We start from the raw sequence: 21,303 nt of genomic DNA, 5'->3' as shown, positions 1-21,303 counted from the left end.
GCATCTTTTTGCGGCTATCAACCGCAAACCGCAGAAAGGTGGCGTGTGTATTAACGCGAGTCATGACATCATAATTAAACGGCATAACTTTCAACTTTCAACTTTATTTATCCTCAGGAAAGGAAATTCGGTGTGCAGCATGGGTCATAAACACATAAGCACACACGCAAAAACACATAACCAGAAACAGCACCCCCAGATGCCACCCCAATAAAATTACACAATACAGGACAACACACAATGGAGCCACTCCCCTTCCTAACACAAGTAAAAAAAGGTCCAATAGGGCAGTACACAAGTTAATTGCCATAATGGCCATGAGCCTTAAAAAATAATCACATAAAAAGATTTTAAAAATTGACATATGAAGAAAAAAAATAAATAAATAAAAAATAAAAAATGTAGATATCAGCTACGTGAATTCAGATTCCTAATAGCCGCAGGAATAAAGGAGTCCCTAGCCCGTCCAGTTCTCATTTGAGGAAGCCTAAAATGGGGACCAGAGGGGAGCAAATTAAACTCCCCAAAAATGGGTGATCAGGGCAGTTTAAAATTTGCTTGGCCTTACCGCTGACCCGTTTATCATATATGTCCTGCAGCTGGGTTAGCTGTATCCCAACCACCTTTGATGCTACATTTACCAGCCTAGTTAGCTTCCTCTTGCCGGTCATTGAAAGACCACCATACCACACCACAATGCAAAATAAGTAATTGATTAAAGTAAATGATTAAGCAATTTACAAAGAAAAACACGTACATTTGTGTGTTTCTTTCGTCGCACTGCTGCACTTTTTTGCTGTGTTTACCTCCATCTTGCCAATGATTCAAACAGAATTATGGGAAATTTCTCATACCCCTCCATTTGTAATGTGGTCCTGAAAAATCCAAACAGCCCTCCCTCTTAGCCCTTCCCCTCCAACTCACCCAGAATCGAAACACCCCTACTCCTTCACGTGAACATGCAAAATGGAGGGGGAGGAGTTAGGGGAAGGGGTGAAATGGGATTGGACCAAGGTCTTGGGGAAACAAACAGCAGTTTTGGAAATGTCTGGCAAAATCTGGAGTTTTTATTTGAATAAAGACCAAACACCCTGATCGATGCTTTCCTCCCTATAAGACCAGGAGCAAATGTTCCTTTTTTTAACCCTTGAAACCACATACAATGTTTGTGTGATTCTTCTTTTAGGTTAAAAAAGTAAATATATAAGATAAATAAATGCTTCAGTGAACAGTCACTGCTCCGTCACGTTTTTCAAAAGACCCTCAGGTTTTAGATGCAGTTTTCTAGTGCATCTTTGCTCTCAACACATTAAGCTCAACACTGTTTTGTAAGAAGTCACAAGCATCTACCAATCTAAAATATTTAATAATTGTTGATCCGCTAATCCTATCAATACATGCAAATAATTCAGGTAAAATCCAGGTTCTCAGCTTTGTAAATCAGATCTTGATCTCAGTGGGTCTGTATTCGGTTAAATAAATAAACAAATAAATAAATTAATATTTCAGCAGCCTAAGATATGACCCATTTGGATGCTCAGAGGCTCCGTAGTTAACATCTTCTGAAACATTAATTCACCAGTAAAACCCATCGAGTTTGATCAATGACAGTGGTTGTAAATGCTCATTTTTACCTTCACTTCATGATATTTTTAGCCATATATCATATTTTTGGCCAAATTGTGATATCTGCATAACTTTACTCTCCTATCACTGCTGCTGAATTTTTCATTATTGGCTATGACCTGAAAAAATATGACTTATGCAATTATGCTTTGAAGCTAACAGTGTATTTTGCTTGTAAAGTCACTTATTTTTCAGCTTTCTCTGTTCTGATATAATAACTTTGGGATTTACCCTGAGGTTTTTTCAACATCTACATGAAAACAGGAAAACTACAGGAAAATGCCAGATTTTTTATTATAATTAATGGAGATAAATCACTTAGGAAAGGTTAATTCATTTGGAAAAAACACTTCTAGGTCTGTAACTCTATTACTGTGTCTGTAGAGTTTATGCTTCATACTGTTGCATTGCAACTGTTTCCTATTTCACCCATGAAGACCCAAAGAGCCACCAGTGACCAAAAACATCTACTGACATAAACTGTTTAATACCTGTTGATCCACTAATCCTATCAATACATGTCAATAATTGGTGTAAAATGCAGTTTGTCATCTTTTCATGGTCATCAGATATGACCCATTTGGCTGTTCAGAGGCTCCGTAGTGAAAACTTCTACAACATTGATTCACCAGTAAAACCCATGGAGTTAATGGTAGTGGATGGACACACCTGTTATTGATATCTTTGCTGAACAAGTCACTTTTTCTTGAGTTTTCTTTGTTTTTTATATAATAACCCTCAACGCTAATCTGAGCTTTAATGAACATCTACATGATCAGCAGTGTTGTGTGTAATGCGTTACAGTAACGTAACTACTTTTTTTTGGGTAAAAAGTAGTGTAACGCGTTACAACTGAAAGTTTGGTAACTTAACGTCGTTCCTTTTTCAATTCAGTACAACGTTACTTTTCTTAGGGACAGATTTCACAAGTGTCATGTACAATTTTTTTCCCCCAAATGTTTTTTTACACCCTAAGAATTATGTGCATACTCCAAACCGTTGGGCATGTGCAAAGGCATTCTTTTCCATGTAAACATCCGGTAGTGAAACAGCTGTGTCTGCGCAATAGTCTCGGGCTTTCATTTCACCCCGTTTCACCAGGTAACTAAACAGGAGTTGGACAAAAAAAAAAAAATGATAAGCCTTATGTAATTTATGTTCACCTACAGGGTGGGGAAGCAAAATTTACAATGAACATTTAGTTGTTTTTTCTCGGCAGGCACTACGTCAATTGTTTTGAAACCAAACATATACTGATGTCATAATCATACCTAACACTATTATCCATACCTTTTCAGAAACTTTTGCCCATATGAGTAATCAGGAAAGCACACGTCAAAGAGTGTGTGATTTGCTGAATGCACTCGTCACACCAAAGGAGATTTCAAAAAGAGTTGGAGTGTCCATAAAGACTGTTTATAATGGAAAGAAGAGAATGACTATGAGCAAAACTATTACCAGAAAGTCTGGAAGATACTATTAAAGAAGAATGGGAGAAGTTGTCACCCGAATATTTGAGGAACACTTGCGCAAGTTTCAGGAAGCGTGTGAAGGCAGTTATTGAGAAAGAAGGAGGACACATAGAATAAAAACATTTTCTATTATGTCAATTTTCTTGTGGCAAATAAATTCTCATGACTTTAAATAAACTAATTGGTCATGCACTGTCTTTCTATCCCTGCCTCAAAATATTGTAAGTTTTGCTTCCCCACCCTGTATATGCCCATAAAATGTATCGAGGCTATGGTATTTCATATTGTTTGTTAGGTCTTAGTGGTGGTGTTTCAGCCTATAGTAGTCTAGTGCTCTGTTTGTGGCATTTTTTATAACAAAGAGCACAAAACAAATACCTGTTGTGTCCTCCATAGTAGGACTTTATGTAGCCCTACACATTTTTTTTTAACAATATATTTATTGACACATTTTTTAGATATACACACATACACTTGTAAATATACACACAGTTGTAGTAAGCATGTAGACCTCGCTAACAGAGGCACCTGCAACATTACAAGTGTTACAAGCAAAAACAAAACAAAACCTGTAAATAATGACAAACCCAAATTTTCTCTTTGTTTTTTGGTGTGAAATAAGTTAAATTACCTGAAAATATTTACATTACCAAACTGTATGTTTACAAAAAATGTGAATAACCTGAACAAATATGAACAAACGGAAATGTCTTAAGAAAAGTAAATGCAATTTTTCCAATATTCTGCCTGTTACTAAATGTTTTGTGCGATTGTAATGCACATGTGTAAATGATAAGCTGATAAAACGAGGCATAATATTGTTAAAATTGCACTTGTTTTTCTTAAGACAATTCAAGTTGTTCATGTTATTCAGATTTTTAAGGAAACTTCAAATAAACAATACACATACACATCACAAACTTCTCAGCCGAAAGCATTTGTTCATAATTGAATGCCCTGTTACAATTTCGGATATTTGAACTCATTAACCCTGTTGTAAGGTTTACACAACTGAATATTTATTCCTCCTCATTGCCATTTGCTAAGTCAACGCTTTTAACAAACATCTTAAAAGGTTCCCATATTATTTCAAACATATCCTGCCTTCATTTTCATATGTACGTCAGTCTCTCCAAAGGAAAAGTTGTCAACATTTGCTTCACCCAGCACGTAATACTCGGCCTGCTGGCCTTTTTCCAAAACATTGCAATGGATCTTTTGGCATGTAAAAGACACATATCTATTAATAGTTGTTCACTTTTGTTGTATTTATGACCTTTTGGGTAAAGTCCTAACCCTACACATTTAAGAACAAATATGTGGTTCTGCCCAAAGTTGAGCTACAGGGTGGGGAAGCAAAATTTACAATATTTTGAGGCAGGGATTAAAAGACAGTGTATGACCAATTAGTTTATTGAAAGTCATGAGAATTTATTTGCCACAAGAAAATTGACATAATAAAAAATGTTTTTATTCTATGTGTCCTCCTTCTTTCTCAATAACTGCCTTCACACGCTGCCTGAAACTTGCGCAAGTGTTCCTCAAATATTCGGGTGACAACTTCTCCCATTCTTCTTTAATAGTATCTTCCAGACTTTCTGGTAATAGTTTTGCTCATAGTCATTCTCTTCTTTCCATTATAAACAGTCTTTATGGACACTCCAACTCTTTTTGAAATCTCCTTTGGTGTGACGAGTGCATTCAGCAAATCACACATTCTTTGACGTTTGCTTTCCTGATTACTCATATGGGCAAAAGTTTCTGAAAAGGTATGGATAATAGTGTTAGGTATGATTATGACATCAGTATATGTTTGGTTTCAAAACAATTGACATAGTGCCTGGTGAGAAAAAACAACTAAATAGTCATTGTAAATGTTGCTTCCCCACCCTGTACATAAAAGTCACATAAAAGTAATGAGTAACATAAAAAGTTACTTTCCATAGGGGGCCACTAAGTAAAGTAATGGATTACTTTTTAAAGACGTAACAAGCAAAAGTTACTTTTTAAAGGTAACTTCCCCAACTGATGATCAGTGAATTACAATTGATTTACACTGAACAAACGCAAAATGGGGACGATACTATTACAGTCAATGGTGATAAATCACTTAAGAAAAGTTAAAATATAGAGAAGAATTCATTTCAGAACCACCACAAAAGTAGCACTGGGTCTTTATGGGTTAAAGTTTACAGTCGAGTCGGCAAAACTGAATTCATACAAAAAAAAAAAAAAAAAACCTACTGTGATCAAACAACACCATGAACCTGTCAGTAGACTTCCTGTCTCGGTGCCGCCGAGCGCTCCACTGTCTTCTTCTTCGCTTCAACCCCCCCTCCCCCCCCGCACTTCTTGAAACAAATCCTCTACAATGATCCACCGACGCCCATTGTATCTGAACATGAGATGTGATGGCACCCTCAGCTGAAGAATTAGAGCGTTTAAAATGCAGACGCACACACACACTCACACATCCTCCTGAGAGGCAGTCTTACAGCCTGACAGCAGCGGCGAGGGAGATAACAGCAGGCCAGAACACACACACACACGTACGTTTTGTCACGGTAGATGGATACACTGTTAATAACCCCCCACACACACACACACACACACACACACACACACACACACACGGTCACAGTGGAAATACGGTTATTACCACACCACCAGGACCGTTGCCCAGACCTGCCTGCCGTTGCCATCCCAGATTACACCATGAACATGTGTGTGAGCGCTCCTCTACTTGTGTGTTTGTCCCTGCCATCTCTTGCTGGCCTGCCCGCTGTGATATCTCCTCCTCGGGGGACGCTCACACTGCAACCCCCCCCCCATCCATCCTCCTCCATCCTCCTCCTCCTCCTAAAGCACCTGACCCCGTCCAACAACAACAACACCCTCCAAAGTGCTAACATTGTAATAATAGCAGCCGGAGAGGAGCTCCATTCCCATAGAAAAGCAACACGGGCACGTCTTCATTGTGCTGTGGTGCCGGTGAGAATATTATTGCATTGTGTTGTAGTATGCGGTCCCTGTGATGATACCCAGGTTATATCTGAATAGCCTGCGTGTACCTGTGTTTATTGTTAATCTAATTATGACACCCTCTCTACGTCTATTGTTAACGCTCATTTCTGTGACATAATCCTCCATTCTCTACATTCCTCTGTGATTGAATTGGAAGCGCTCGCCTTTTATTATCTCTTATTCTCTGTGAATATTCAAGTGTGAAATTGTCAATAAGCAGCAATGGCCTCCGATTTGTGCATCTGACATGTTGTGTGTCTTCTCTCTCTCCCTCTTTCTCTCTCTCAGGGCTTTCTCTGGCAGACACGGTATGATTTTGTTTGGGTTTTTTTTGTTGTTTTTTTTTTAATATGTGGAAGTGGAATTATTGAACTGAATGTTTTTCGCATTTCTTTGTTTTTCCAGGGTTCGTACGGGTGCTTGAAATTCTTGAAAATGCTTGAGTTTCGATGTTGTGTTGTCAAGGTCTGGAAAGTGCTTGAATTTTAGCTGAAGTGCTTGAAAGTGCTTGCAATTCTAATTCTGTGATGTGATTTGTTTATTTATTTTTCACATTTACTCTGCCAGGTTAGATGCCAAGCCAAAACTACTTTAAGAGAGGTGATATATTTTGAAAAATAAAACTTTACGTCAACAAAGAAAGTGTTCTCAGGTCGACTCCAGGTACATTTTTATCTTAATCTTTGTCTCGGTGCGAGTGTGTCTGAAGAACACCAAGTGGCTTCTCTTTTTTGGGGGGGGGATCAAACTTTGTGTTTTCCTTTAATTTCTAAACTTTTTGCTGTTATGAAACATAATTTTAGATGTTTATAGGCAAGGCAAATTTATTTGTGTAGCACAATTCATACACAGAGCAATTCACAGTGCTTTACAAAAATGGAAAAGAGACAAGTTAAAAACACACAATTACAATTAAAACATAATCAATAAAACATAAATAATAATCAAGTAAAATAACAGAAAAGAGAAGAGTACAGATACAACCCTTTCACTTGTTATATGCACAGTTGAACAGAGCTGTTTTCAGCCTGGACTTAAACATATACATCTATAGAATAATATAATGTACATCATTGTGATAAAAAGTGAAAAAAATAATCACAAGTATATGTATTCCTGTAGATATGTATTGTAGTGATAACATGCTGTACTGGAAAAAATTAAAAAGATGACCCTTAAAAGTGATTTAATTTATTTATTTTTACTTTATTGTCATTTTTTTCCATAACAGGCAATTAACATCATTAATAAAAAAGAGAAAAAATAAATAAATAAATAAATAAATAAATAAATAAATAAATAAATAAATATATATATATATATATATATATATATATATATATATATATATATATATATATATATATATATATATAAGATTAAGAACACCTATATAAGAATATATAGGTATATATATAAAGAGCACCTTAAGACACTATTGTTCAAGCAGGCATTTTAAATCTAACTGACTCAGGGCTGCTACAAACTGACTGCACTTAATGTATTTATCGCACTTTAAATGTATTTTAATTGCATTTTAAAATTGTATTTTATTTGTATTTTTAATTGTATCTTGCACCGTAAAGCACTTTGTGACTGCCTGTCTGTGAAAAGTGCTCTATAAATAAAACTTTCTTACTTAAAGATAAAACATAGCAGGCAGAGTAAAAAAAAACACATCTGGAGATTGGGCCTCATTCATCGTGTCCAAGCAACAATGCAGAAGTAGCGTACACACCTTATGAATGTAATTCTATTAACCCTGTAAAACCTTACCCATCAGAAACCAGCCACAAAACTCCAACCCTGTGGATTTTTACTAGACCCCTTACCAAAATCCAAACAAAAAATCCTGCCACATCCCTTTATGTTATACTTTTGTATCACACCTGGCACACTGGCTGCTCTTCTGTTTTTTTTTTTAAAGAAAGTGCTTGAATTTGACCTTAAAAAATCCGTACGAACCCTGTTTTTGTTTTCTTTTCCTGGATCATTTATCGAGTTCATTCTCCGCAGAGCGCGATGCTTTCGACACCCTGTTCGACCACGCTCCAGACAAACTGAACGTCGTCAAAAAGGTATTAAATAACCATCGAGTCACATTACAGCTGGTTTTACAGATGGATATCTGTGACAGATACTGTGTTTTCTGCTCTGTTTTCACAGACGTTGATCACATTTGTCAACAAACACCTGAACAAGCTCAACCTGGAGGTGTCTGAATTGGACACACAGGTACTTGATTTACACTGATTTACATGTAAAATGCTTCTAGAATAAAAGTAGTGCATTTTTACCAAGTCTGAGCCACTAATAAAGAAAAATTAAGTGAAAAAATACAGGTTGTCTGTAGTTTCCAACATACAGTCTTTGGTCAAAATGTGAAATTCTGACAATTACAGCATTTTTTTGCACATTGTTTATGCTATAAATGTGCATCAGTTCATCAACAAACAGCAGCAGAACGTTAATAAAAGCACTGATTATCATTCGCGATGAATCCTTTGTTTCTCTCCACCATGTTGAAGTTATTTTCATTGCGGCAGCTCGTGTATCAAAAGTTTTTCCCAGTTTCTAGTGGAAAATATGACATGAGGGGGTGTTCATGTGCAATTTTCGAGTTCATGTCTAGTATTTATCATAATTCCCATAGTATGTGAAGGCAGGCTAGCTAAAGCATGACCACACACTCCATTTCAGTCAGATATGAATCACATGACCAAAGGCTACGTTCAGACTGCAGGCAAATGTGACCCAAATCCAATTTTTTTTTTTGGCCCATATTTGACCTTTATCCGATCTGTTAAAGACAGTTTGAACAGCTCAAATCCGACCCAGGCCACTTTCATATGTGGTCCTAATTCCAATACGTATCTGATATTTTGCAATGCAACTTCAGTCTGAACGGCCAGGTCACATTTATCCGACCTTTTCGTCATTGCAATGCGACAAACGTCACCATTCTGTGTTCCAGGAGTGTTAGTTCTAGAGCCCGACCGATATGGGATTTTTGGGGCAGATGCCGATACCGATATTGGGGGCTAAAAAAAGCCGATATCTAATATATCGGCTGATATACGATATTGGCCAATAACCGATACATTGTCTGATATATGAAATAAGAACACTGATCTACACAGGATATAATAATCTTATATTAGTTAATTGTGGACAGGTGGATAAACAGTTGCATAAATCTTTGTTTATCTCACAAATATAATTTACACAACTTTCAAATACAAACTATGCAATCACAAAAATAATTAGAGCAAAAAATATAATTTACCACACAATTTTGTTTTCCCTCACAAATTTGGATGTGTCTGCCTCATGGCACTACAACTTCTTATGTGGACTAAGGACTAAACTGAGCATGTGCAGAGTGAATTAGGTGAGTCCTAAGTTGTTCCAGATTGGAGCAATTGCAAGAATTACAACTGACCCGTGTTCCAACTGTCCCCGGTCTCCCCTACACTATTAACACCCAGGGCTGCTGGCAGAATGAAACTGTGAGGTATAGACAGGAAGTGCACGGACATGGGTGTGTGTGTGGGGGTGAAGATTTCATAAGACGCGGGGGGGGGCATGATTTTCGCCGGGGTGGGGGGTCAGAGCAGAGGAGGGAAAAGCAGTCCATCCTTGTGAGAGCGCGCAAGGTGGGGGGGTGGGGGGGTAGCTCCGTGATTATGTGATTGTGTGTGGGGGGGTGATAGTGTCATTGTCCAAGCAGGAGTGAAAGTGAAACTAACTCGCTTTAAAGTTCCTCTTATTCTCTGGCCAGCACACACACACACACACACACACACACACAGGAGCAGCGAGCGACAGAATCTCCCCATAGCAAAAAAAGTTAATATATCGGCTACAATCGGTTGGGCTCTAGTTACATCTGTAAACACAGTGTTTCACGTATTGCATCAGGACCTCTTTTGCGCATGTGGGTCACTTCAGGGTCGCATTCAGTTCATACTCAAAACTGATAGAAGTCGCATTCAATGTGTAAGATGAACGAGCACACAAAAAAATCGGATTTTACCCAAACAATCCGAATTGTGCATGAAGACCTGCTGTCTGAACGTAGTCCCTTGACTAGACGTGTCCCTTGTGTTAAATCTGTCAGTTCTGTGTCAGTTTGCAGATGGTGTTTACCTGGTGCTGCTGATGGGGCTGTTGGAGGGATACTTTGTGCCTCTCTACAACTTTTTCCTCACACCAGAGAACTTTGACCAGAAGGTAAGACTGGAGCTTCACCAACAAACTGAAACGTTAGGGTTTGAGTTCTGATTATTACATGAGTTCTGAGGATTATTCTCGGTACAGGTCGAGTTACCTGTGGACATCTGGTAATCTGAAATAAATGGAGACTTTTCTGTGATCTTAGTATCTGTATTATAAAAGCCAAGTGACCTCTGTGTGCTTGTGTGCGTATGTATCTGCTTCATAACTGAAAAACTGAACAGATCTAGTCTTTGACTTTTGGTGTACTTATGTGTTTTGGGTCAAGGATCAGAAAGGTGAGAACTACACATTGATATTGATGATACTTTTGGAGCTATTACTTTTTAAAATTACAATGGGTTTACAAGCGGCCCACAGACGAGTCCATTCACAGCAGCAAACTGGGGGGGGGGGGGGGTTTGCAGTTGGCCTGATTCTTACTGTGGCCCGGTTCCACTCTGCCAGTCCCCTATTAGACCTGGCCCACTAACGTTTGCCTCCTCCATGTTTAGTCCTGTGTAAAAGTCCTATGCTGCCTTCACTTGCTACCGGGAATAGTAAAATTCACAAACCATCATGTACAGTCTCTGGTCCACGTCGATGTCAATACAAAACTAAATGAGGCCCGTTCTATTTCTTCCTAATCTGTTTGTTACACCAGTAAACTTAATCAAGTCATCAACTCATGTGAATGTGATGAAGTCATACAGTAATGATGTAAATCCCTTTCAAACAAATATATAAGGTAACTATGCATGCATTCTTATCTGTTACTTTTGATTTCAATACAAAACAAAATCAGGGCCATTATATTTTTTCTTAATCTGTGTATTACACCAGTAAACTTTGCTCAGCTAGAACCTGTGGATTTCCCACGGGTCAATGCGCTAGTTTAATTTTAAGGTAAAAAAAAAAAGGCTCCCACAAGTTACCTTGCCTATTTCAGCAAACACAGATCAAACTAGAAGCACTCGGAGAGCGCAGACCTCCGCCAAGGCTGATCAGTGCCCCCCCCCCCCCCCCCCCGTGGGCCCCCCCACCCCCGATCACCACCAAAATTTAATCATTTCTTCCTTATCCCATTTCCAACAAACCCTGAAAATTTCATCCAAATCTGTCCATAACTTTTTGAGTTATGTTGCACACTAACGGACAGACAAACAAACAAACAAACAGACAAACAAACAAACAAACCCTGGCAAAAACATAACCTCCTTGGCGGAGGTAATCAAATCATATTTATGTGCAGGGTTCCCACAGGGTCTTAAAAAGTCTTAAATTTAACTTGTAGAAACCTGTAGGAACCCTGTATATGGCACCACATCATAACAAAAGTTCTCTCATGACACTTTACATTTAGAGCAAGATCTTAAACTGTGATGTTTCTAAAACATGATTTTATTGTTACTAATTTTTTCTTGTTTGTTATTGTGTGTGTGTGTTTGTACTTGTAAAGCCAGATGTTAAAACGTTATTTATCCAAATCCCGCACTTAAAGTTTTTACAGAGGAAAGTTTTGTGGTATAGCATTAGATCTTATTCTGATCAAATAAAAATGTATTTAGTATTTGTGCATATTTCTGGTGTAATTACATTTTTCCAGGAAATAATATTTTAAAAAAGAAAAAAAAAAAAAAGAATAAAACAAACCAAAAATATCACCTTGTTCATAGTATCATGATATATTTTATCGTGATCCTAGTATTGTGATTTGTATCGTATCACCAGATTCTCACCAGTACACACCCCTTTGTGTAGGTGGTAAACCTTGACATCAAAACCATGGAGTATAGTCAGTAAATTAAAGTTTAAAAAAAAAAAAACAGACTTGGCTTATCTTGTGTGAATGCAACACATGAAACACAGACGTTGGGGGTTACTTTCCTAATCCCCTTGTTATTCCAGTGTTGTGTCAATACGACGTTAAACTGCAAATCTGGCAGTGAATTCCTCGTGTCACTACAATACTAGGTGCATCTTACTCAAAATGGCAAATGTTATTGAGAATGTAATTTCACAATTCTTCATTCTGGTGAGTATTTATGAATTTTGGCGTACTTTAACTTTACCAGTTGGAGACATTTACTCTTTTTGGGTTTTTTTTCCTTTTTTTTTTACCTTTGGAAGTGTCTGCTCTCCCATTTGCTTATCTATGTGTAAATGCCTGTAGAACTGCAACTAAATAAGACAGAATAAGAATTCTTATTGCACATAAAACTGGAGGAGTTGCATGTCCCAGAGCGCTGGTTCCTTCCACTGATTTGTTTACAGATAACTAGGAAAAAACACACACAACAAAAGCATTATAATCCAGACCGCGGGTGTCTTATAGATCTGATCGTTGGAATATACAGAACTGTGCAAAGGTTTTCAGCGGCCTTTAGATTTGATGTTTTTGCAGCATTGAAATGAACATGCATATTTACTTCTCAGTCTCTTTTCTTCAGATACATCAAGAACATACAGGAAATATGTGCACAGCCTTAAAACACACACAAAAAATGGAACTAAATGGGTTCTAAAGGTTAAAGTCAGTATTTAGTGTGACCTCTGACCCCGTGACAAGAAGCAAGAAAAGCCATTAGAAACATTTGGCATGTGTTGAATGAAACCTGGAATAAAAAAGTCAGAACGTGAATGGCAAAAATTTCGTACTGTCTGAACAAAAGGATTAAAGACGGTAAAAACGCAGCAGTAAAAACAAACGTGTCAGTGGAAAAAAAAACAGCTTCTATAAACCAAAGTGGTCGTATTTAGTGTGACCTTCCTTTTACATTTAACATGTCTTTAATTCTTTTGTTCAGACAATATGACATTTTTGGCATTCACTTTCTGACTTTTTTATTCCAGGTTTCATTCAACACATGCCAAATGTTTCTAATGGTTTTCGCTGCTTCTTGTCATGGGGTCAAAGGTCACACTAAATGCTGATTTTAACCTTTAGAACCCATTTAGTTCCATTTTTTTGTATGTCTTTTAAGGCTATGCACATATTTCCTGCATTTTCTGGTTGTATCAGAAGAAAAGAGAGCCTGAAATATCCAGTAGTTTTCTTGTGTGTCACTACCTGTGACAACAGGAAGTGATGTCGTTTTACTTGTGGATTTAAAGGATCTTTTTTACATTTACAATTTTGAGGGATACAGCTATGGCATTTCTATATATAGGAAAATATGTGTGGTTTATTGCACCTTTTAGCAATTTATTACAAAAAATATTAGTAAAATATGGCAAAAAATGGCTCTGCAGCTTATAAAAATGTAAAGATACGCTCTGGTGGAGTTGTTATATGGTAGGTCATAAGGGGTTAATGTTTAAAATGTTCAGCGCCGTATGTCACATATGTGAAAGATAAGGATGTGTGTGTGCATCTGTGACACTGATACCCACATATTAGTTACATTTGGGCGAGGTCAAAGACATCACAGATGGACCACCCACTACTGTTCTATTCATACCTTTTGAACCAGACGTTTAAGACAAATATTACACATAATTGGAAAGGTCTAAATGCCATCTTAAATATACTCAGAGGGCACAATTTAGTTTCAAATATTTTTAAATGAAAAATATCAAAAACTACAGCGTCACGGATGGACAAAAAAATTAACGTCTTTTTTTTTGCAAGAATAACAAAGTTCTCAAAAGTGAAGTTCGTATCACATTTTCATCCTAAACTTTATTCAGTGTATACCTTCAACCCTGTATTCTACAACCTAATAATTGGTTAGAGGAAAAGAAAAATAAAAATTGATCAATAGCTCAAAGAAATGTGATGCTAATCTTTCATCACTTTGGGTTTGGATTTGGAGCAAAAAGACCAAAACCTGTAGTGTCTGAATATATAATTTATTGCTTATTTTTCCTCATTTTATTCATTTCAGTCTGAACGATTTGTTTTATGTGAGTGAACCTGTAACAAATACATCACAGTAAGTAAAATGAGTGCAGCCTGACTTCTCATTCATCAAGAAAACGTGATGAAAACAATGAAATATAATGTAGGCTTTTAGTTGATCACGTTGCTGTTAGATGACAAAGCTATGTTTACTTCCATTAGAATAGAATAAAATAGAATATCTTTATTATCATTGTAACAGGTACTGTCGTGTAAAATTTACTGCCGCAGATGGGAGACGTCTTTAGTCCCTTTGACGCTCTTCCATACTGTACTCTGGCATGTTGAATTTATGTCTCTGTCCTCCCTAATCTATGTAGCGGAGCTTCATCAAGTACCGTACTTTCCGGGCTATAAGCCGCTACTTTTTTCTCGTTTTGAACCCTGCGGCTTATACTGCGGTGCAGCTCGAGTATAGTTTTATACGGGCTAACGACCACCAGGGGGCGCTCTAGCAGGAAGCGCAAAACTGAGACAGACGGGTGGAGGAGGTGATGAAGAGGAGAAGCTTTAATCTGAACTTTTAACAGTCATTTTGCGTGTCATGCACAAACCCTCATCATGGAAAACACACGAAGAAATGCATATGATGCAGCTTTTAAGTTAAAAGTAATCGATGTATCTGTCCAAGAAGGAAATAGAGCTGCAGCATGGAAGTGCCATTGAGCAACAATGGAGGAGAGACGTAGAAGGAGTGTGACGGAGCCTTTCTGAGGATGTTCAACTCCAACACTGAAGAACACGACTGCAGTGGTTTCAATGAGCAGAAGGAAGATGAAGCTAGAGATCAGTGACTTTTCTGGGTTTTTTAACCAGTCATGTTCCTGCCGTTTTACTGCCGTGTTACAGGCACAGTTTGGAAAACAGTAGTTAAGGTATGGAAATAAATATTTAAATAATCTTTCTGTTTACCGTCGTTCTGTGTAAATATCTCATGTCACAACGTGGACACCTGTGGCTTATAGTCAGGTGCAACGTAAAGTCACCCGCGGCTTATAGTCAGGTGCCGCTTATATTCCAGTGCGCCTTATAGCCCGGAAAGTACGGTAAATGCACACAGAGTCAAGTCAAAATCGGAGCTCGAGCAGAATTTGAGCCGTGTAAAGTGTTTATTCATGCATAAAATAAACACTGAGTTGATATCTGCAGAAAACAACTGACTTTTCCACTCTGGGAGACCACTTTTATATCGTCAAAAGTAGGTTGGGTTTAGCTACAAACCATAACCATTTTTTTTATCATATTTTGAACATTAATCTAGTCACGTCGGTAACCCCCCTTTTTAGCTTGTCTCCAATAGGGTAAGGTCTTTTTGGTGTCTGTCAGGATTGGTCAAAACATATACATAAGCAACTAATTCCCAGTATTAGTTTATCATATATCAATATGTAACTTTTTCCCAGAATATGTAAATAATTTCCTAGAATGTCCAAAATTTCCACTCACATGTACTTCTTTCGTACACCACATTTCCCAAAGCTTTCCATGAGCTCACATGTTCTTTCTGCCTGCCCTGTTTTGTAACTTTCCATAAATTCACGTGTTCATTCGATGGCTACACGTGTTCGTTCTTTTGTGGGTCTCCCAGGAAAAAAAGTCAGCTACTCTGGTACAATCTACACATTACACTAAGAATAACTTCTGCCATGCAAATGAATACAGGTTAAATACTTTTGAATACAAATTGAATACTTTTGATTAAAATACTGACTTTTTGACACCACAGTACAACAAAATTTAAAAGTGCCATCCAATCTGTACATCATACATAAAATCTACAGTAGCTTTAGTCATTAGTCACAAACGATACAGTAAATGTGGACTGAAGAAGTAGATCAAGGTCTCAAGGTAACTTTATTTGTACCTGTTAAGTTATGCTTTACCTACTGCGTGGATGTGTAGATTGGAGGAGGGGTGCGGTATCCTTGGTTACGTTGCGTTCATGCTGCTAATCTCTAGGTGCAGTCTTTTCTCTGTGACATATTTTGTTGATTTTACAGCAACAAGCAGAGAATGATTGTCTGTTTCAGTATCTGCAGGTAGATTTGTTCTGCAGTCACAGGAGAGGGCATCTGCTTTATACAACATTAAAATAAAAACAAAACACAGACACAGAGGGCAATACAAATGCACATGAGCAAGTACTCATAAGCTGTTTTCAGACCAGCAGAGAACTGTGCCAGTGGTGGTTCCCACACCCAATCTCAAACCGGCCGATGTGTTTACACCGAAAATTTGAACGTTCAGGAACCGAAAAATTGGTTCCCGACAAGCACCAAGTAAAACTATTTTTTTGTCAGCGTACCGTGATGACATGAGTGAATGTCACCAGGTTGATCCAAGTCAGAAGCGGAAAAATAAACAAACCTAGGAAAGCACTCGGAGAGCACAGACCTCCACCAAGGCAGATCAGTGCCCCCCCCCCCCCCCAATCACCACCAAAATGTAATCATTTGTTCCTTGTGCCAGTATCAACATTTCCTGAAAATTTCATCCAAATCCATCCATAATTTTTTAAATTATCTTGCACACAGACAGACAGACAAATGGACAAGCAAATAGACAAAGTACAAAGTTGAAGCTTGGTACCAGTCAAGTTTATGTCAAATTATATTAAATTCCAGTCAATATTTGTTGAGTTATAATGAAAAATGTGTCGTAAATGGGATTTTCAATGTTAAATTGAAATGTCCACAGAGTCCACATTCCACAGTGGTTGTGGACAATTTTGCGCCAGATATAAGATATTGTTATAAGCTACGGGTGGATCAAATTGGAGGCTAATCGGAGTCGTTTTGAATTTTTTATGAATTTTCAAAAATTGCTCAATGATGACAGATAGGAAAATTTGAGGTTTTGTGACCTTGCTGTGACCTTGAACTTTGGCCTACTTGGCCCAAAATTTAATGGGTTGGTCCCAGGGCCTAGGCCTATCTGTGGGTAAGATTTGGTTAAGATGGTTGGAATAGTTTTTCTGTAAAGTGGCTAACAAACAAACAAACGAACACACAAAGCAAAGTGATCACAATACCTCCTGGTGGAGATAACAAGACAACGTGAGTGTGGAAAATGGCCGAGAAAGTGAGAAGAAAATTGTGCAGTGGTCGGCGGAGGAGACAAAATATTTGCTTGTGATTTGGACGTCTACAGATTTCCAGTAGCAGGTAGACAGCAGTACTAGAAAAAGTAAAGTATCTGCTGAACTGACTGAGAAATGGTAATGGCTGGGTTCCACCGCACAGCAGAGCAAATTATCAACACAGTGTGGAGTACAGAGTACAAATGTTTGCAGGTAGTCGATGTGATCCATAGCACTGTTGTTATTTTCTCTGCCGTGAACACATCCGCTTTCGTATGGGCTTTTTTTTTTGTTTTGTTTTGGGGGTGAAGCCCTCTGAAGTTGACACGTCATGGGTTTTGCATAATGATATGAACAAGGGCTGTTCACTGGCAAACACTTTGGTTCCCAGTGTAACCGGTGCAGGAACTGGCTCCGACACTGGACTGGTTGGTCTGAAAGCAGCTATAGAGACTGATCTGGACTCAGATAAAAATAAAATATTAAATAAATTAAGATACCAGGACAAAAAAAAAGTCAAACTGTAGTCACTAGAAGACTTCAGTAAAAGGTTAAAGTGCATAAAGACTTATTTAGAAAACAAACAGCAGCATTAACCTGAAGAGAAAATGTCAAACTGTAATAAATAGAAACAAATGGTAAACTTCAGTAAAAGGTTAAAAAGTGCACGAAGACTTGTTTAAAAAACAGAAGCGTCAAAATGCAGAGAAAACATCAAACTGTAATAAAATACAATTTAAAGAAACTGATTTTAGTAAATTTACTGAAAAGATAAAGTAGATTTATGTTGAAACAGGAAATGAGACTGAAGTGTTCACTCTTAATAGTGTTTAGTAGAGTTTATGTCCTTGGTGTGTGTGTGTGTGTGTGTGTGTGTGTGTGTGTGTGTGCGTGTGTGTGTAGTCGAGCATAAATACCAGTCCTTTATACACTATCTGTATATGTGTGTGTTGCTGTGATTCCTTGTCTTTATATCTGATTCGTTGCCTTTCACATGTTATGTGACACGTAAAAGGAAGGTTCACCTGTAACTGAACATCATTTTACAAAAAAAAAACACTTTCCCACATTTTCCTCCTGTGCGTCAGAGCAGCAGGTTAAAGCGCCGGAACGCACTCGTACTTCAGACATTTTCCCTCGGATCCGTACGAGCAGGGCAGCGACCCATCTGCGGTCCTGACCCGTGGTTTAAGTAACACTCTTAAATCAATACTCCATTTCTGAGGAGCCTCGCGCTGTCGAAGCCAGGTTCTCGACAAACGCCGCCCGTTTTTTCCCCGGAGCCCATTCAATGCACAGCCATCCCTCCTCTGCAGTACTACGGCATTCTGAACAGGCGATCTGCAGAGACGCCACAGTAGCCTTTTGTCTGGGTCTTGGCCAGCCGCCCTTGCCAAGCCGCAAAAAAAAAAAAAAAAAAAACAGAACGAGCATCAACGCGACAGTGTACACAACTGTTAACACACACACGCACTCCTGGCCCGGAAGAACAGGCAGCAGCCCCACAGCATCTGTAATCTCCTATTGCACAGGGAAACACTGAAGTGGCTTAGGGGCTCAGCTCTATTACTTTGTGTGTGTGTGTTGGTGTGTGTGTGTGTATGTGTGTGTGTGTGCGCCCAGAGGCCTATCGATGCTACACCAGGGGTGGGCTCTGAAAAGTAGCACAAGGCACCTAGAAACCACTGGTGCTTGTGCTCAGCTCGTCTCCACGTCAGGCTCTTTCTCCTCCTGTTCTTTTTCTTGGTGTTACATGGCTGAGGTCAGACTTCTCACACAATACATCCACAGCTTTTAGTACTTTCACAGCAGGATGTACACACACAAACACTGGACGCAGAATAGAAAACATGTGCCCTACTATGGGGATCCCTCTCCTGTAGGTTTTATCATTTTCAACGTTGGCTTTAAATGTCACTGTCAGTTTTTAACCCGACAGGTCTGTGTTTGTGCTCGGGTTATTATTCTAAATCAGTCAAATATTCAGTCCTGCTTGGGCTTTTACAGCAGTTTTGCTTCATTACATCTTTTCAAACCAATTCATTTTTTTCATTGTGTCATTCCCAAAACTCAAACCCAGTTAAATAAGTTTACCCACTCCTTTTTATTTCACCGGCTGATAGGCTTTGAGCTGTTGTGAAGGTGCGGTGTCCAGTGTCATTTTCGCCGTCTTCCCCATTGTCGTCTTCACCTTTGCCATCTTAGCCGTTGTCATCGTCGTCATTTTCGTCATTGTTTGTCATTTTCTTTGTCAGTAGTTGCTTTTCCATTGGACATCTGCGCAAAACTTTACCAATATTTACTAAATGTCAAAAAAAACCAGAAGTGCATAATGTCGATTTTTCCATTAAATCACTAATGCGATGATTTGTTTTATCGCGAGATGACACGAGAAATCGTTCCATAAACATGGCGACGAACGTAAACATCATGTTGATTTACAGATATATTCATTATTATTATATGTTACCCCTCTATCCTGTACTAAATTAAAAAATCATTCCGTTTCCTAGTGTGTCCACACATACTGCGCCATGTTTCTTTTAAAACACTTATTCTTCACTTGTTGTAACGTCCGTCAACATCTGTTTTGTTTTTATTCACATGACCCTAGTTGCATAAAAAGGTCTTTCCATTGCAGTTTGAAGTGATATACCATTTGCACTACGCCCGAAAAACCACCTCCTGCCAGCACAAAAACTTTTAATAGAGTTTTGGTGAAATTGTTATTTTTCCATTAGACAAATTTTTATGCGCAATTTAGATTCGCACAATTTGAGGGTCAACGGAAGAACGACTATTGTCCTCAACAATTTCTTCAAACATCTTCTCTGACGAAACTCTCTGTTCCTTTATTAGTTCACTTCCTGTGTTCACAGTTTTGAGATTTTTTGATTTTAGAATTTTTACCAAATTTTTTTTGGAATATTTAACATTTGCCTTTACTTATAATGGTCCATATTTTGATGGTTTATAACATGCAAATGGTTACAGATATCAATATAGTTACTATTGAGCACTGATAGGACGGAAAGCTGCACAATATATCATTTGAGCATCGTCATCGCAATGTACGTGTGCACAGTAGTCACATCACAGGTCCTGCAATGTAGGAGGCAAATGAACTCAATGTTTCAACCTGGGTACCTGACACACACTGCACGCAGCGATCCACCAATCACAAATGTTCTTATTCAGTTTGGAGTAAGTCGCAGGTAACAACATTGAAAAATGAGCAACGAACAAGAGAAAATCACCGTAACATTATTTTATTGTAGATACCCCAAAAAGGAAAGAAATTTTTTTTTTATAATTAATTCATTTCTCTAACTTGCTAAATTTTTCGTTCACAAATGTAAGTTCTGTAACACAAAACCAAATATTTATTTTTTGAAAGATGTTGAACTTTATTTAAAGCTGTTAGATAAAGCTGGAAACAAAAAGGCTATAAAAACCATCAGTATTTGCTCTGATTTGGACATTGTAGTGTATTCCCCCTGGCAAACTTGTTATTTTCTTGTTGTATACATTGTCTGTATACTCTACCTCACTCAATAAAGATTTAATGAAAAAAAAAGAGAGAAAACTTGGTGCCAAAAAGAAAAGCAACATCAGTTATCTGGAATTATTTCAGCTGCTAGAAGGATGATACTGAAGCACGTGTTCTATGTCGACAGTGTCTTACACCTGTCGCCACAACGAGAGCAAACAACGAATTTGTTTTACTATTTACGAAGTTGCCACACAGCTATTGTAGCCTCCTGAGTATTTTTTCATATCGCAGGGTTAAAAAAATAGCAATGTCAGTTTTTCCAATATCGTGCAGACTAATAGGAAGTCATATATGGACTTTTATTGATTTAGTTGAGTTCTCCTCCAGTGAAAGTACCGCCCACTTCTATTGACAGATCGATCTCCTTGAAGACCACAGGACTTTAACATAGAGACAGAACCTGACAACCTGACACATTCAACTTGTTACTGAT

General features: G+C 38.1%; 1 protein-coding gene across 1 annotated transcript in view; it reads left to right on the top strand.

The window, feature by feature from the left end:
- Window positions 1-21,303, top strand: part of parvaa (parvin, alpha a) — a 59,092-nt gene that overhangs the window by 28,314 nt on the left and 9,475 nt on the right. The window contains exons 8-11 of the mRNA XM_030135925.1: window positions 6,411-6,430; window positions 8,139-8,200; window positions 8,289-8,357; window positions 10,254-10,355. Of these exons, the coding sequence (XP_029991785.1) occupies window positions 6,411-6,430; window positions 8,139-8,200; window positions 8,289-8,357; window positions 10,254-10,355 (253 nt within the window). The remainder of the gene's footprint in view (window positions 1-6,410; window positions 6,431-8,138; window positions 8,201-8,288; window positions 8,358-10,253; window positions 10,356-21,303) is intronic.

The sequence above is a fragment of the Sphaeramia orbicularis genome, chromosome 6, assembly GCF_902148855.1.
Source record: "Sphaeramia orbicularis chromosome 6, fSphaOr1.1, whole genome shotgun sequence".
NCBI lineage: Eukaryota > Metazoa > Chordata > Actinopteri > Kurtiformes > Apogonidae > Sphaeramia > Sphaeramia orbicularis.
This window is presented reverse-complemented; position numbering and strand designations above follow the sequence as displayed.